The 19,135-nt window shown below is 36.7% G+C and overlaps 1 protein-coding gene across 6 annotated transcripts in view; it reads right to left on the reverse strand.

Moving 5' to 3' along the window:
- KHDRBS2 (KH RNA binding domain containing, signal transduction associated 2) overlaps positions 1 to 19,135 on the reverse strand; it is a 343,516-nt gene that overhangs the window by 35,761 nt on the left and 288,620 nt on the right. For all 6 annotated transcript variants that reach the window (XR_010439490.1, XR_010439491.1, XR_010439492.1 and 3 more), the window contains exon 8: positions 10,363 to 10,421. Coding sequence is in view for 1 of the 6 variants with exons in the window: in XM_064707310.1 (XP_064563380.1) it covers positions 10,363 to 10,421 (59 nt within the window). In the remaining 5 variants the exon portion in view is untranslated. The remainder of the gene's footprint in view (positions 1 to 10,362; positions 10,422 to 19,135) is intronic.

Here is a 19,135-nt window from a genome sequence, read left to right on the forward strand (position 1 = left end):
GATTATTTTTTGATCAACTGCTAGGAGATCCCATAGCTCTGTTTAAATACAGAATTTTAGGTTTTTTTTTTTTTTTTTTTACATGAGACTCATAATGTAAGAGATAATTTAATTTTTAACTTGAGAAATTTCTCTGAATATGGGATCAATACAGTAACATTTGTAGTACAGATATGTGTATATATGAAGTTTTTTTTTCTTACTATTTTACCTATGCATTATTGAAAGCACAGAAAAATTCAGTAGTCTTTCCATGTGGTGATTATCATCACATGCTAAATGTCTTTAAGTAAAGATTTGAGAAAATCACGTATTTTTAACTCTTCATTTAGCATTCTGCAACCTTATAATGGAATTTTCCAGAACTGAATAAAAGTCTTTCAAATATGCAAAGACGAAAAAAATGCAATAGTTAAAGGGCAGGTCACAATAATGGATGAGTTAAAAATAAAAATATGTATGAATGGCATGTGATTTACATAGAAATATATTATTTCCTTTTTATTTTTTATTTATAGTCATTGCTTAGTCCTGGTACCAATCAAGACCCGATCACTCTTTCTTCCCAGTAACTTATTTAACATCTGAATATTGCCCACAATTACTGGGCACAGTTTTATGAATTTCTGGTCAATTATTTTGGAAAGGTGGCCAGGAAAAATTAGAAAGAGCTATTCTGATTAGATAGTTAAGATGTATATAATCATTAAGTAGTATAATGGTTCAATTTGATTTTTCATTTACCTTTTGGTGTTTTAGAAACAGAAGTTGATTTTGATTCAGAATAAAGCAGTTATCTTTTCTGAGAAAAAAAATCTCTTTCACTGCCTATGTGTGGAGAGAGCACACTGCACAGGAATTTGGATTATTAGCTCTAATCCTTGTTTTCTCAGTGACCTTGGACAATTGCTCAATATTTTGTAGTGTGGCTTCCTCATTGGTAGAATGAGACAGGAATACCTCCCTCCCTGGGGTGTTCTGAGATGTAATTAATTGTTTGAGCAGCAAGAGAAAAGTGATATAGATGTGCTGAGCAGAAGACCCAACAGAAACCAGACATAGGTTTAAAATGAGAACTCATAGAATGACTTTCTTTAGACAATTCAATTTGTGCTGTTTTTCTAGTAAGCCTCCATAGAAAGATGGATGGAGACAAAATACTACTTGTAAAGAGTTGGAAAATTTGTCCTGCACAAGCTAATGACTGAAGCTCAACTAACTTTGGCAAATATAGTATTTGAGCCCAAGAATTCACACAGAAAAGACAGCTGCATTTTTCTTGGGTCCTAATTGGACAAGTATATATTATTTTAGACAAAAATCCAAGAACAGATTTTTTGTTCGTTTTTTTTAGGAGAACATGCATTTTTTTCACTCTTTCAAATCACAAATGGTGCCTTTCTTATTTGAAATTTGGAGTTTTGAGAAAACAAGAAATGTTTTCAAAACACAGGCTCAAACCAATTTAGCTAGCTTACACCACTCTAAGTACCCTTTATTTTACTAGACCTGCAGCATGAAATATGTACAGCTTAAAAACTAGAAATGAATGGAAAACCTTGTGGTTTAATAGTCTACTTGCTGAACATGGTCACAGCTCTTCAAAAAACCCCACTACTGCCCCATGCTCAATAGTACCTTCCCTTCAGGTGGGCTGGCAATTTAAACTGTGTGGCTGCTCCAAATTTGTGTAAGGGTTTAGAGCTTCCCTGGCTTGGGACAAAATGATTTCTTAGAAGGCTTCAGCCACTTTTGTAGTGAACATCTGCCACAGACGGGGAAGGAGCAGCATCAGAGTACACTGACAGCTAGTTTGGGAAACTGCAATGCCAGGAGGAATAAGAGTCTTACCAGTGTTGTTGTGAGGTGAGTGTGAACGTTACAGTGTAGAAGGAGTTTTATTTTTCACTTATTTTCAGTAGAAATTAATTTTCTATTACTTTATAGACATGCAACATGAAACATGCAGTGATATAGCACATCTGGAATTAAATAGATGCACATCAATATTACAGGACTTTTGTCTTAGATCCTCCAACTCTATAGTTCCCATGGTGCAAGACAATGAAATTACCATTTTACCATTTGAAATATTACAATGGAAAGTTTTGCATGATTTACTTATTCTTATTCTGTCACGGAAAATGATTTATAATTCAGAAGTAATAGAGGAAGCACAATAAGCTGCTATAAATTAAAACCAGTCTTGTGCTACATGCAGAATTTTTTTTTCTTTTTCGTAGCATATCTGGACTACAAAAGTTTTAGGAGATACAGACAGTTAAAAGAATGTGATGGGTTTAAATATGGGACTTTCTAAAGAATTATAGTCTAATTAAAACATTGATTTGACAAAACAGCAATAACTCTAGTATCATCCCCACATTAGTCATCATAGTTGAATTCAAAATGTGCTCCTTTCCCTGCAAACTTTCGAAATCATGCTCTTATGAAAATCATAAATCTCCTCTGAGGAAATGAATGCCACTTGAGATACAGCTAAGGTGATTTCTCCAGTGAAAGAATTGTTAAAATTTTGCAGAAAATCAAGAAAATGCTTTTGTCAGTTCATTCTGTCCCACATTAGGAATACTGCTATCAGTAAGTATAGGAATGATTGAAATAGAAGATTAAAGGACGGCAATTTATTTGGTGCATCTTCTGTCCATATGCAGTAGAAATGTTCAAAGCCTCCTGTTTCCAGTGGAATAAAAAATTGAGTGCCGTACAGGAACACTCAGAATCACTTCTGAGTTCCCAGGGCTGGGAAATGAGCATCTTCCTCATGCTCAGCAAGAGACCAGATGCCTCAATCAGCCCAAAATGAAGGTGGTCATGCAGGAGCACGTCACACTCCTCAGGACCATGGCACATGAGCAAGATTGATAGCAGGGCCAGTTTGGGGGCATCAGGGCATCATTCATACAGGCATTCAGGTGCCATATCAATATTAGCACACAGTGCACACCAACAGGGATGAACTGCAGGGGGAAACAGCTGACACTGAGGACCTGATATTCACAACACAGCTTCTACAGGTATTTTTCATTTCAGACTGGCCCTAGTTTGAGCCTCTGGAAGTGAAATCTCACAAACAGTTGCGATTGCATCTTTTGCTTTAGTTTCTAACTAAAATTTATGTACTTTGAACCCACTCAGTGATGTGGAAAGAAGACCCATAAATGCAGGCAACTGGTAAATCTGCTTCTAAAGAACACTCCTGCTCCCATGCTAGTGCAGAAGCACTCAGCATGTGCTAAAGAGCTGCCCAGATGCTCTGTCCAGACACCACAAAACCTCCACCACAATGGTACAATCTGTGCCTTATTGCCTCTGAGATGCCTAATAAATAATAAGATGGATTAGGAAGTGGTTGGAAAGTCACATCCAGAGGGTAGTGGCCAATGGCTCAGAATCCTGATGGACATGAGTGACAACTGGTGTCCCTCAGGAGTCTCTATTGGGACCAGTGTTATCTAACACCTTCATTAAGGACAGAGGCAAAGGAATTGAGTGCACCCCCAGCCAGTCTGCAGATGACACCGAGCTGAGTGGTGCTGTTGACACACCTGAAGGACACAATGGCATCCACAGGGACAAGGACAAGCTCCAGAAGTGTCCCTGGGGAATCTCACGCAGTTTAACAAGACCTGGTGCAAGGTTCTGGTTCTGCACCTGGGTCAGGACAATCCCTGGCATCAATCCAGGCTGGGAGACGAGCAGGTTGAGAGCAGATTGATGGGAAGGACCTGGGGGTAGAGGAGAGGCTGGACATGAGCCCTGTGCACTCACAGCCCAGAAAGGCAACTGTATCCTGGGCTGCATCAAACGCAGAGTGGTCAGCAGGGTGAGGGAGGTGATCTTCCCCCCTGCCCTGCTCTCATGAGACCCCACCTGCAGGGCTGCATCCAGCTCTGGGGTCCCCTGCACAGGAAGGACATGGACCTGTTGGAGTGAGCCCAGAGGAGGCCACCAAGATCATTAGAGGGATGGAGCAGGTCTCCTACGAGGAAATGATATAAGAATTGATATTGTTCAACATAGAAAAGAGAACGTTTAAGGATGAACTAATTGCAGCCTTTCAGTATCTGAAGGAAAAATACAGGAAAGATGGAGAGGGACTTTTTACAAGAGCATGTAATGACAGAGGGAGGGGAAATAGCTTCAAACAGAAAGAGAGCAAGTTTAGATTAGATATTAGAAAGAAACTCTTTACTGTGAAGGGAGTGAAGCAATGGGACAGGTTGCCCAGAGAAGTTGTGATTGCCCTACCCATGGCAGCATTCAAGGTCAGGCTGCATGGAGCTCCAAGCAACAACCTGGTCCAGTGAAAGGTGTCTTCATCCATGGCAGGTGGGTTGAAACAACATGATCCTTAAGGTCCCTTCAAACCCAAACCATTCTATGATTTTATTATTCATTCCATGATAATTTTAAGACCCACACACCAAGGGAAGTTTTCTTTGGTATGTCACCATAATATTTTCTAAGAGACACCAAATGTGTACACTCAGATGATATAAATGAAAAATTGGTGCACATTAGTAAGACTTTGTAAATTAGTGTTGGTAAAGACATTGTAATCACAAGCCATGTGAAGTCAAACACTGTGATGATGAGACTCAGACCTATGTCTCTTACATCTGCAAATCAGCCACTATGAATTATTTGAGCAATTGATTTCTTACATTTGAATATTTAAATTAGTCTAGGCTGGAAAAAAATAGGGCAAGAAATCCTTAGCATGCTGAGCTTAATGAATATTAATACCAATGATCTACAATACCTATGTCACTAAAAATGAGGAAGGACCTTGGACTTAACAGCTGAAAAACTTGATATCTCCATCTGCAGAACAAGTATGAAGTGCTTTTTCAAAATTCACAATTATTTTCTCTGTATACATTGTGACATGGCTTCATTTTACTTTGTCATTGCTATAGAGGGTTTATTTCACACTAGGGTGGCAGTTCCTTGAGTTTCTCCACGATATGAGCACATTTATGTCTTTTAATGAAGTATGAGAATTCATGTCCCCTAAGGTAACATCTCTTCAATCAAGCTCTTTATCCCTCCATATATGCTTTCCTCCAGTAATACACATTTCATCATGATACGCTTAGTTTTACTTGTTCAGCAGAAACTATTATTGTTATTGAAGAAAAACTTAATTTACTAAATGAAACACTTTTTAGGACAAACAGAATGAAAAAGTAAACAATATAATAAAAGAGTAGTGGAATATTGCTGTACATTTGTAGTTGTTAACCATAAAGGTCTATACAGAATTTATTTGTGAAGTGCCATCTCTGTAGAGGATTACTCACTAAACTAATTGTTATAACAATTACAGAGCTCTTATACGGAGCAACTGGCAGGGAATTATTTGTGAAATAGTTAAATCATTGTGACAGCATTTTACAACCTAAATGATGTCTTACATTAAAAGGAATTACACCAAACAGTTACACTCTCCAATTTTAATTAAAAATTGAATTATCCTAAAACCAAGTACCCAATTCTTTACAAGTACCTAATGCTAAACTGGAGTAGAATATGCATCAAAAAATGGTCATTTAAGAAAATCCAAGCAGTTGAAATTTTTGGTGAAGACTAAAAATATTTAAATAATGTTTTTTAATGCAATGGTAGAACACGCAGTAAAAGCCTTGCAAGCTTCTCCTGAAAAGCAGCAGTAATGTGACTGGAGTTCATTTATGCCTCCCCTCTTTGTGTAGGTGGCAAGCTACAGATTAAACTTTCTAACTCCTGCCTAAGGCCTTTGGCAGATGGTGTTATCCTAATTTAATTGTGGTGGTTTAGGAGGTTATAGACTTCAACCTATCCTTTCACTCTCTGTCTAGGGTTTCTGCTTTTTCAGTAGTAGCACAAGAAGTCAGAGAGTACTGGTCTTTCAGATACTGCGGTTCACGACCTGGCACAAAAACACAATGGCCATAATTTTCATGTAATACACAAGGCAGGATATGCACCAGGCTGTGAACTGTGGCACCTGACAAGAGGCACTGTCACTACTGCGGCAGTGTCCCTTTGGAGGCAGGGACGAAGCCTCTTGAACCTTTGGCAGCAGCAACTGGCAGAGCTCGCCGCTGGAGCCTCCAGCCTTTGGGAGGGCTAAGGCAGAAAGAGACGCTGATAAACAAAGTTTGGAATGCTCTGATCGGTAAAAGGGCAAAACAGGATTCAGATGAAAAAACAGTAAAGCACATTAGATGTAATGAATACAGCTTCTCGGTTCTGCCTTGCCTGCAAGTCATATACTCTTTGTTATCTCTCTAATGTGGCCTAACACAACACAGCTCTTGAATCAAGAATAATGCTTCCTCTAAAAAACAAAAAACAGGGAAAAGGAGAAAGAAATGAGAACATTAATTGATAACAAAGGGCTTTATATGTACAGTTTATTTACACTTTCCAGGAGAGTTTTGGAGTCTTTTGGAGTTGGGCACAACATTACATATGAGCAGGAAAGGTTCTTAGTTACCAAACTTTTGGTATATGTTTTATGCTAATTAATTTGTCAGACAAATCATTAAATTCACGTCTTTACTAGATATCTCTTCAGATGACAACAGTGCCAGAAGGGAAACCACAAAATTACTAATGTATGATGAGAGCAAAGAATATAAACCTTTTGTTGATAAATTAATCCTATTTCATGCTTTCTCCCTTGAAACATAAGCATCAAGTTAACATGACACTGTTACCTTAGTTTAGACTTATCTGCAGGTATCAAAACTTTCAGTCACAGAAGTATCATAAATGTTTGTTAGAGGCATTAGAGGTGAGGATGTTTTACATTTTTGAAAATTTGTACAGTACTTTAAATTACTTTTATTTTTAAACTTCTAAAAATATTTCTTTAAAACTCTCATGAAGAAGCCTATAAGGGCTACAGTCCCAAGATTTTCAGGCATTTGTCCCAAATTTATATTCTGCAGCCTAGAACAGCGATCATCAAAATCCTCTAGCAGTAGCTGCATAATCCTGATTTTATAAAAAATTTGTAGGAATCTCATAATTCCTGAGTACTGTATTTCCATGTGCTCAGAGACTGCTACAGGGAATGCTTTGAAGTGTCTCTACTTTGATCCTTCTGAGCCACTGGGTGACAAGCATGTCAAATCACAACACAGCTTGTCTAACTTCATGAGGGGGTTCTGTACTGCAAATTTTCATTTATGGAACATCCCTTAGTCATGGAAAGAAGTGTGATTTTACATACATCCCTGATATTCTTATTGTCTTGGGAGATGCCTTGGCTGGATTTGGAGGAGATGGAATTCTTACGAACCCTCACAAAAGAAACTGAGCAAGGAGTTAAGGCAGTTAAGTTATGGATTTTACAGCAGTGTTTAGGAATCCATCTTGCCCAGCTTATGACAAGTGAATTAGATCCCTCCTTAGACTACCATCTAATCAGAGATGTGAAATTCCTGAGAATTAAATGGTGTTCAGGTGGGCTCTGCTCTGAAACACCTCTCTAATTTTTGGAACCATACTGTGAAAACAATCTATAAATCCATAAATCTTATGATCTTCTGAGGAAACAGTTTCCCCAGTCAGAATTCTCCACAAGTTCTTTTAAAAGGAGCAGAGAAGAACCCATGAGACATAAACCACCTGCCACTTCTCAGGAGTACAGACAGCAAGGAAAGTCATAGCAGGCAGCTCATTTAGCAGTACTATTGTGCTCTATACTTAAGAAGATACAGAGAACTCTATTTTATACTTTAAAAAGATTGTAAGTATGAAGTAGCATTTTTATTTCATTGAATCTACTTCATGAAAAATGAAAAAAAAACTTTCTCAGGATTGAAAACTGTCCTCCCTAAAGGTAAATTGGAAGCGAGAGGATGCATGGAAGAAAGTAAAAGAAAGCCTAACTAGTACATTTTTGATAATTCAGATATTGTTATTGAAAAGAACAACGGAGAAAAGATAAGTTGTTGCACAGAACACCTAAGAATTCACAACAAGACTTAATTATCATTACCATTACCAAGACTTAATTACCATTTGTCTGTGGTCATATTCAGACTTTAGGAGAATTTTGAATTACAGAGGTGTGCCAGAAAGAATTGTAAAAGAGGAATATAGCCTTGTTATGGAAGGCAAAACAAGGTGTGAAATTGAATTCAAATGAAAGAAAAACTTAATTTCTGCAGGATGGTGAAAAATGAAGGGGTAGCTGATTTAATACAATGGGATGGATTCAGGAAACTCACAACGAGTCTCCTGAATCCATCCCACGGTATTAAAACATCCTGAAACAAAACATCCTGAAAAAGCAGAGAACTGGAAACAGAGAATTAGGGTAAAGTTAGGTGAGGATGAGAAGGGGTGATAGATCAGATACAGAGAGAACATCAGTGTATGCAGCAAGAACTCAGAAACTGAGAAGTTCAGCATATATTCTAGAGCTCTATAGTTCTGTGTACTCAGATTACCTCTTCAGATAAACAGTGGTGACTTGGGGATGAGAGAAGTTTCTGCACATATTTCCAAGGCATGAAATTGGCAAATTTACTAATCTCCTAAGCAGGTGAACCAAGAGTAGCGTAAACAGTTATATAAAAATGTATTTACTATCAGGAAGTATCAAAGTTGCAATTTAAGTTTATTCCAGGTTATTGATAACACTCAGATCTTTGTATGCAAATGCCAACTCAGAAAATAGTTCAAGCAAAAATCAAAGCAAGTCCACAGTTATGAGTCATGTATTTTAAGTCTAGCAAAGGAAACCCAGGCATATTGGGTTTGTTTCAGCTGCTGAATGGAAAACAAAAAAGGAGCTTCATGCAGAGCATAAACTTAGTCATGATGCCACTCTGTGAACACTTTGTAAGCCTTAGCTAATTAGTCCATTCAAAATCCCTGCTGGGAAAACAAGTAATATTCTTCTAGTTTTACAAATGAGGGATTGGAAGGAAAGTGACACTACTTTAAATGTCTTGCCCAAACACATGGAGATTCAGCATGGTGAAGTGTAATTAAAAGTGAGTAATTCTTACTGCTGAGCTCAGACTATTTTTTTCTGCATTGCCTAAAAGCTTAGCAGTGCATTCAGGACAGCAGTGGAGAGGGGATCTGTAGATGGGAGGAAGGACCTTCCACTACAGCTATTAAAAATGTATGTGCAAAAATGAAGCAAAACAAAGGGTAACTGAACCACTCACACTGATATGGATTAGCTATTATTATTACTTGCCTAGCACTGAAAATGTGCTTGACTGCACATTGTATCATCCAAATATATTGTGAGAACTGATTGTACAAAAAAATAAGTTATTTCTGATTATGCAATGCAATCATTTTGACAACATCTCACTAATGTCTATTTCTGTACCAATACAAAGGAAACTGCAAGTTAGCATTAGTGACATTTGCTTCACAGCTGCATGAATAAAATTATTTATTTCAAGCAGCAACCCTTATATAACCCCTTAGTGTCACTTTCATTTGCAGCATCATTTCCATCAGCTCTCATTTTCACAATGCTGTGGAAGTCACTATGTAGACTTAGGATACTTCAGAAGCAGTAAATCAGGCACGAAAGCTCTGCTGAATATTAGGGTTACTCTTTAAGCTGACTTGATATTTCAGTGAAAATCTCTGAGTGAGAGTCACTGTGCCACCTGATACAATGTACTGATAATTATGAATAGGAAAACATGGTCTAGACTCCAGTTATTGAAATATATCACTAATAGCAAACAAACATCTGGAAAATGATTTGTGCTCATAGGAGCTTCTCTTCCTTTCACTTCTCTTCCTTTCATGTCCCCCATACCCATGAGGTGGAGCTGCTCCAGCTCAGACAGACTCGGTGGGGAAGTGCAAAGACTACAGCCCTCCCTCTACTCATACTGCCTAGTGTGACATGAGATGCTCCTTCATCTTGGTGCAGGAGGGGTTCCCATGGTGATACAGCACCCTCTCCTTCTTTCCACTTTGATTAAGTCTATATTTCTAAATCTCACAAACCTTGCTAGTTGAAACGATGCACGTGACAACAGCAGATGCATAGTATTGTTGGCAAATCAAGCAGATTGAAATTTAACACTGTGAAAGATATTCAAACACCAATAGAAACTTTTGTGTTGCTGTTAAACTGACCTGTGACTGTGAATAACTGGCTTTGTAATTTTGATTGAAATTCATCAATCCAATTTTCTGGTCCTATGGCAAAACTCACCCTAAAGTTACAGAAATCTATTTTGTTTGGTCTTTGTAAAATGAAAGAAAAAAAGGAAAGTGTAAGGAAGCAATTTCTGAATTGCCAGTGACAGATATTTTCCTTTGATTTCACACATTTACAGAAGACAGAAGAGACCTTACCGTAGCTGTCATAAGCCTCTTCACTTGTTCCGTGACCATAGTCGTAATATTCAGGCACACTGTAACAGATTCAGATAGCCATGTCACTATTATCATGGGTAACCAACTCAACACAGAAACACAGCTCACAAAATAAAAGCCATTTTAACACATGATAGCATAGTCCAGCTACTTTCAGGCATAGGGAATATTCAAAGACATGAGAGATAATGATATCAGTGACAATAAAAGCTATTCAGTACATAACATTTCTTATCTATTCAGCATAAAAACCCAAATTTGATTCTAAATACGTAAACCTGAAGATGTGACAAAGACTGAGAAAAAGTCTATCTGCAAAAATGAGGTCTGAAAAAAGACCACTGTATCATTCACTGTTGTTAAACTAACAACAGGGGTTTCTTCCTCATTTACCTGTAATTCTAAACATTTATGTGTCACCAAACTCAGTGTGGTTTGTTTTCACAAAGCTGACTGTATTGTATGGTGTTGAACCTGTAAACCACTTAACTTTGCCAAAAACACTGACAGGTTTCTTAAAGAAGCATGTTCCCACTGCCTGTAGAGAGAATTTCCATTCTCCACAGTCTTTTTCCTTACATAATTATTGGACACCTATGGAAAGTTTTATACAGTGATCAATAAAACACAAATTGAAATAAACTAGGGTCAAGGAGTGCAAAATCACACTTAACAGTCTCAAACTCACTCTTTCACTGTTTTCAAAGTCATATTAACATGTTATCAAAATATTTCAGATAATAGTTACATTCTGATAATCAGCAATTCCAAGCTATTACATGGAGTGAGGATCCAGAAAATTCAGCATCTGAGACATAATTAAAAGGAAAGGAAATCATCCACATTTTTGCTTCACTACTATTATTATTTATAGTTTGCATTATGTTTTTGGTACCTGGTAGCAAATTCAAGATCAAGCTACTTCTGTTCTCAGATAACAAGTAAGCATACAAGAATCAGTCTTTGCCCAGAAAAATCTGCAAACTTCACGAACGACACAGGAACCCAACAAAAAATATAACATTTTCTCTTTTGATAGTTTTTAGTTGTTGTTACTTTTGCTTCTTTTCCCTGGACACTGCATGAGATAGACTCTTGCAAAACAAACAGAAGCAGGCAAGAAGCTCAATATTGCTATAATTATAACATTATTGCTCAGGCTATTTTCCATATTGGATTATTGTTTTAAAAATATTAGTTTACACTTGACAGAGAAGCTTGGTTGACAGTGGATGGCAAGTAGAAATATTTCAGAAGTGCAGTAGAGATAAACAAGCAATCTGTAACAATTACTTTCTTAATCTAATTTTAACTTTGCTCACAAACAGCCTGTAATCAGATTTTTAATTTCTTGAACTTAATAGATATCCATAACTATTACTGGAATAATTTCTGAGACTGATTCTCTATCTCACTCGAGAACATGGAGTGCATGCATCTGATCACTGACAGTCAAGCTGTTTTGACTTGGGTCATGTCATTCCCTGAATGGCTAGAGATAGCTCTCAGTTTTTGGCTACAAATGTTCATTGATTTTTGTTTTTGGTTTTTGAAAATGAAACTGTAATTGTGTGCATTAATTCAGTAGTTTAGTCAGAAGTCATTCATGTGAGTGAATTACAATGATATCAGTATCTCAGAGAGATGAAATTCATTTGCTTAAAGCAGTTGCAGAAAGTGGACATAAGAATAACATGAATGAAATGAATGAAATTAAGTTGACACTTCAATGAAGACTTTTCCCAATGCCAAATCAAGCTCTACAGGACACAAGCAATGTCAAGACTTCCCAGACAATGGAAACCATCCAGTTGCTTGAAAACTAATTATCTAAATATACAAACTACCCTATTGAAATGGTGCAAGAAACAAACAACAAGAATTCATCTTTTAGTTGTAGAGCACAATATTAATTCTGTTCTATTTTGCAACTATTTTAGTAGCCAATTAAATGAAATTACAGGATTATGTAAGTGAAGCAAAGCACTGCAGCATCAGGGTTAAATCATTTATCCAGTCATAGCTACAAAGCTTAGACGTAAGAAATGACTTGCACTGTTCAGAACAGACACATGACAAACCACCCAGCTCTGGCAGACAGCTGTATGACAAACTACTTTTAGAAGCTGCATTTTGGCATATTGCCTGCTTTCCTGGCTAGAGGAGGGTGTTGGACTAGTGAGTTATGTTAAAAGAAAAGAAATACAAGAACTCCTATCTTCTGCCAGCAGATAAGATGCTAATACTTCTTCCTGATAGGTTTTTGCAAACCTAAGCAGCTGCCTCCAAAGGGGAGCAATCCAAAGGCCTGTAACTTACCAACAGCAATCCTGCTTTCAGTGATCACTGATGAGGGCCTTGAGCTATTTCCCACCAACATAACATCCAGCAGAACACAAGACTTGCAAGAGCAGGTAAAAGATTCATTGCTACATTATTGGTGTCGTACGTTTTTATTTGAGAAAGAAACATACAATCACAGAGATAACAAGGATGTGAGATAAAAATCCTGCAGTGAACATTCTGAACTTAAATACATTATCAACAGAATACTAAATTAATACACAGAAATCATAACATAGGAAACAATCTGTATTACAACTATAAAAAGGAAGTCATTTGTTACACCCTGGGTATTTGATGCCTGTGAGCATAATACTTAACACACTCCTGAAAACATATAATTCATAGCATAATACATGATTGTCATCTTAGTCCTACAACTTTATTTCCCTGAATATAACATCTTTGTCGTAGATTTGAGCCAAAATGGCATTTAAAATTCCTTGCCAACTCATACTGAAAAGTGTTTTGAAGAATATGTGAATAAAACTTACTTCTTACTATGAAATACCAGACTTAAAATCATATTTTGTGGGCTAGACTGCTTATCCATTCATCTGCTTTATTTCAAACCTCTCTGAATAGTCACTATAATCTATTATATGCATTTAGTTGTAGACATTTTCCTCTGTTTTACAGCAAAATAAGCAATGGGTGATATTTATAAAAAATATGTGATAGATTAAGGCTTTACAAACATGATGTTCTTTTTTTTGAAATTACTGAACTAGAGAGAGAGGTAGTTCCATTTGCATTATGGCCAACTGAGAAGGAAGCAATCAGCAAATGCATTCAGCATAAATAATACTTGTTTATATAATTTTATAGTTCTCAGACTGTTCCTGGAAAATACAGTGATCATGAGCTCTAGAAACCACTGATTCTCTTGGCAGTGCTAATTGGAAACAAAACACCATTATCTATCATTAGCATTCATTACTTTCAAGCAACATGAAGTGTAATTTACTTAAACTACATGCACCCACCTGAAAGCAGGCTGCAAAGCATTTTATAAAGCAGACAGGATTAACTCATTACCAACTTTCAAGCTTTAACTTCACTATACTTTAACACCATATCTCTGAAACATAGAGGTCTTGATGTACTATGACTTACACTTTGGGAACCTTCTACAGGTAGCACTCATGGAAAAATTTATATACACAGGGGTATGTATTCTAGAAGTAGTTTAATTTGGTTTGTATATGAGAAACTCTGATGTTATTTTTCTCTACAAGAAATATTTACAACACAGATGTATGACCCTGTCTTAATTCCTATTTACACTGGAAATCTTTATAATCTACCTATTTATGCTTATTGTTTTTAACTTTTCATTTTGGTTAATATTTTTGAACATGTTCATTTTAAAGATCTGAAATCAAAGTTTCCTTGAACAGTGATCTGTTCTCTCTCTTCAGGCTGACAGAGCTGGATCAGTTTCCAAAAAAACCCAAACCCAAAGCACAAGATGCTTGTTTTTGAGAGATGAGGGTCCTTTAGTGCATTCCAAACTCTATTATCTAGGGCTCCTATGATATGATGAAGGCTCAAGTACAGAGACTGTAACCTTTAAAGCCAACAAAGACTTTTAACCTATCATTAACTGGGACTTTTTCAAATTGGCATTAGTGCAAAAAATTGAATTCCACTTTGACTGTGTCAACATCCATGGCAAGCCACACAGCTTGCTCAAAAGCCTGTAGAGAATAGCCCTTTAAAGTGGTTTAGGCTGACAACCACAAACAAAAGTGTTAAGATTGAAGCCACAAAAGCCTGACTCTTGGGTCAACAAGCTTCCCAAGGCAAGCGTGATGTTCACCACTCAGAGGTCACTGGGGTTAGGTGCAGGAAAACATGACATTAATGAATAGACTGCATTAGCCTCTGACCAATCTCTTCCTGCACCTGCAGAAGGCTGCTGGCAAGAGACCCTGGGTTATCAATATTACCATCTGGCTCCCTGGCTGCTCTTCCAGCTGCAGTAATTCAAGGCAGCAGAACATTGCAAGAACCGAAGAACAGAAGTACTTCTTGTTCCCTTGTGCTCTTTGGTTGTTTGTGGTTTTTTTTTTTTTTTGTTTTGCTCTTCCTTTCTCTCTTTTTGTCCTTCTGATTTTTTTGGGGGGGGAAGGATGCATCTAAGCTTTTATTCTCAAATGTGGTTGCAGACATACAATGAGCTCTCTAAAGGTACAAGAAAGGTACTAGAAGGTACTACCTCTAAAGGTACAAGAAAGAGTTTATGTTCTTTAAACATCTCTAACGAGTGAATCTGTACAGAAGCATGTTCTGTAGTCTATCCTAAAACATCCTAAGAAATGGAAAGTCTTTGAGTAAGACCAGTTAATTCAGATTTAGCAGATCATATTTTCTTGCAAAAACATTTTTTTCTTCCCTAATGGTACTTTTAAAGTGGGAGAGTATATGTTAGTATAAGAGTATTTTATTGGGAAATGTTTGGGAAGAAGCTGGCCAATTTAGAGGCTTTTGATAAATCACTGGAGCTATAACTCTGCCATTAGATAATGATTAGGCTTCTTTTGTGAAATACATGAATTGATTCAAACTAGAGATTCAGACGAAATTCCACAGTTCACACTCATAATGAAATAGGTTAAAAACTTGTACACTAGCCTTTGAAGAAGTAAAAATAACTTGAGATACTTCCATCTTTGTGTTGTAGAGATCAACAATGTGAGAGTGTGCCAATACTGTGCTTTGGAATTGGAAATCTCTAAGGAGGGATTCCCAGCCTTTGACAGCTTGCAATCAGCATCTATACCTGCGTACAGATAACAAACCTTTATCACTCCTTAGAGATATATTCTAGTCAGGGTTACCTTTAGACAAGATTCTTGAGTCAAGCTAATTCCCAGGATAGCTCACAAGGACCCCTAGAAGTGGAATTTAATATTTTAGAAGTGGGATTCAATATTTTAGACAAGTCTCTTTTTCACATCCTCAAATGGATCCTGTGTACTCTTGATCTAAAATGATCTCATTCTTTCCCTATATAATCTCAGTTCAGTAATCTTTGGCATTTCCAACTTCCAACATCAATAAGTGGTACAATCAAATATTCCGTTCCTGTGCTAAGAGGATGCAGTCTAATGTTACTGCAGTTTTTTATGTAAGATTCTGTAAAGCTTCTCCCTCCTACACAAGGGAGAGAGCCAGAAGGATTTAACACACAGTTGGCCATGAAAGAAAAGCTGTTTACACAGAGCAATATACTTCTGCCTGGAAGAGAGGGGAGCAAGATCTGCATTCACATGAATTACAATAAATGAATTTTTTACAAAATAATATCTTAGAGCAGAAATGTGTGAATAAAGAAATAATCCTTCTAGGAATCTGAAACTTATTGGAACATTCTTACTTAATAAAGCATTGTATCTATAGGGAAGATGACAAATCTTTTGAATATAGGAACTTACAAGATTCAGTCTTAAATCACAAATATAGTCCTTTACTCAATACTTCTTTAGAACTAATGGAATAATATGGTGAGCATTTTAGTGGATAAAGTCTCCCTTTTTCTGAAAGCTCAGTTTTGATTGTATACAATATTTTTAACAGAGGATAATATCACCATTATTATACTCCTGGATTTATTTAGTACCTTACAACATGCCTGAAGTTAAACTAGATTCAACTGCCTCCAGCATTTTTGTGTTTGATTTTGTGCTACTGAAAATATGAATTTAAAACTATTATAAACAATGAAGGCAGTAAAGTAATACAAGCATAGGACTGGAGAGCCAGCATAATTGCAGATGACTTTGGTTTTTGAAGTTTTTGCAAAATATGAAATACAAACCAGTCTGCCATTTAATTTCACATGGCAGTTTCTATTTATCTATTCTACATTTCACTGTGATTTTCTATAGATACAGAATTATGATTAACTGTTTCAGCAAATAATACCAAATGTCTGCAGACACAGTATTTGCAATGGGAATGATGCAGCATTTTAGGAATCCTGGACAGTTTTAGAGGAAAAACTTTTCTCTAGTTGAAAGTAGTGAAATTTGACTCAACTTTGCTCATTGAATCAAATAAATGAGAAGTGGCATTTGAAAACAGTTTCTGATGATGAATGCCATAAGTAGATTGCTGTGAAGATACATAAAATGTCATATTCCAGGCTTCCTGCCTTGATTGATTTCAACAGATTGGAAATAAAATACAGGGAAATCTTTATTTATGGACAGATGGATATAAGCACATGGCCAAAATGAAATATGACAAAATAGAAACACAATGTACAGTGCTTAAAAAGTGAAAGAGTGAGTAGTAGACAAAATAATAATGAATATCTAAGTTTGAAAAAAAATCAGTGTAACTATTCTACCTATTGCAGCCTCTACTGTATTTATGTGTCTATGTATTTTACTACATAGTAATATTTTGATAGTGAGACAGAAGTCTGCAAACCTCTGCTTATTATCACTAAAACATTTAATTATGTGATAATCTACTAATTCAATTAATGATTATTCACAGTCTTGTCTAACCATTGTTTTTAAACTAAGGGCAAAATTCTTTCATTTAACTACAGATAGTTCACAACTAATCTGCTGGAATTTTTCAAAAAGCAAGTAGCTGAAAACAGTGGGACTTCTGAATAGAGTTCACCAAGGAACATGTACACTCAGCTGAACCTTATACTGCTGTCTTTACAAGTGTACTAGTTTGTTATTTTACTTGCACCACTGCTTTGAGAAACTCATCTTTGGAAACAGTACCTTGATATCTGCAGGTCAAGCAAGGATAACCAGGATGAACTGGAGCTCATGCAAATATATCCTGCTCATGGAAATAATTCTTTCAGATACAACTGAATAAAAAGTTGTCTTTTTGTTGAGTTGACTCTTCCTAAGTCATTTTTCAGCATGGCTGTGCACTGCTGTGATTGTACTGTAAGTCACATAAGTGACATGGATTGAACTGTGGTCCATCCATGTTGTACTCCTGCATATCAGATCAGAAATAATTAAGTGATTCCTAAAGCTCCTCTACTAGCAGTCCACACAGCAGAAAAAAGAAGCTATAAACACAAGCTTTACAGTAAATAACATGAACTTTGAAATAGAAACAATAGCTAGTGAAAACAGTTTCTTTTCAAAGTCAATAACTTGTCATATATTCAACTTCAGTGGCTGAATATGCTCCTGAAATTTTCTGTGGGTATGAGTAATTAGAAGAATGTGGCACCAGTTAAAGGCTGAATGGATAGGTGTTGCTACAAACAGATAGTTACTGGGATAAAACTACACTGAGAAGATCACAGTATCTATTTTCCATAGCGAGATAGTGGACACAGGGAGCATTTTTGTCCTTTCACTTCTGTTCCTATTATTGAGAAACAGATGCCCAACTGGACTTTGCACGTAACAGCGCAGCTTTAGGTATTATTGTACCTTCTGAATTAAATACAATTCCGTGTGGTGAAAGGTACCAGTCAACTTTAATTTCTCTGCTACTGCACCTTTTTTTCTTCTTCAGTCCTCTAAGAAAATTCCATTTTAGCAATTATCTAACACAATGTTTGTCAGTCTTCAAATCTTGCAAGAACTACTTAGAATTTATTCCAGATATACTAGTGCCATTTTTCTTTATGTTAAAGCTTAGATTCTGTAATATCATTAACATCTTAGAGGGGATATTTGGAGATGACATAGCCTATAACATGCAATTCCAATCAGAAACAGAAGTTTGTTTATCTCCTCAGCAGATGCAGGATGGGTTTGATGTGTGGGTTTGACAGACCAAAAAGAAGTTCTTTGGCCAAAATGATCGGCATACCAGCATGAAATGTCTGCCCAGAGGACTGCTGCCAAAAGCATTACATAATTTATTTGCAAGATTAACAGTAAATATTTTGCCAAGAATTGCTTCAAGGTCCTAAAACTGGGTTAATGTTATTATTATTAGTGAGGCTGGGTGCAGACAGGCACGAGAAATGCTTTTTACCTACGTCACCTTGCAGTCACAGCAAGGATGACAACATGCCATCACAAGGCCTGTACTGCTGTGGGATGGAATCTGTAACAGCAACATTGTGCACTATTTTCATCTGTCTTTTATCACTGAATTATTTATTCTTCTTTTCAGTAAGTTATGGGTTTCCTGATATTTACAAGTCTATTTACAGCCTAAGGTGGGAGTCATCAGCCCTTCTTTCTTTAGACTGCACACACTGGCAACTCATTTTGCTGCTGAACTATGTTTTTAACAAAAGCCATACAGAAAAAAGGCAGAATATAAAGCTAGGCAGCCAGACCTGAAAGCCATTGCCAATATACCATCTACCTGTTCACCAAAACCACAATGGATCGATGGATGACTTCTCATGCCAGGCATTGTGGAACAGGGAAATAACATCAAACTCTAAATTTAAGCT

This window comes from Zonotrichia leucophrys, chromosome 3 (genome assembly GCF_028769735.1).
Source record: "Zonotrichia leucophrys gambelii isolate GWCS_2022_RI chromosome 3, RI_Zleu_2.0, whole genome shotgun sequence".
NCBI lineage: Eukaryota > Metazoa > Chordata > Aves > Passeriformes > Passerellidae > Zonotrichia > Zonotrichia leucophrys.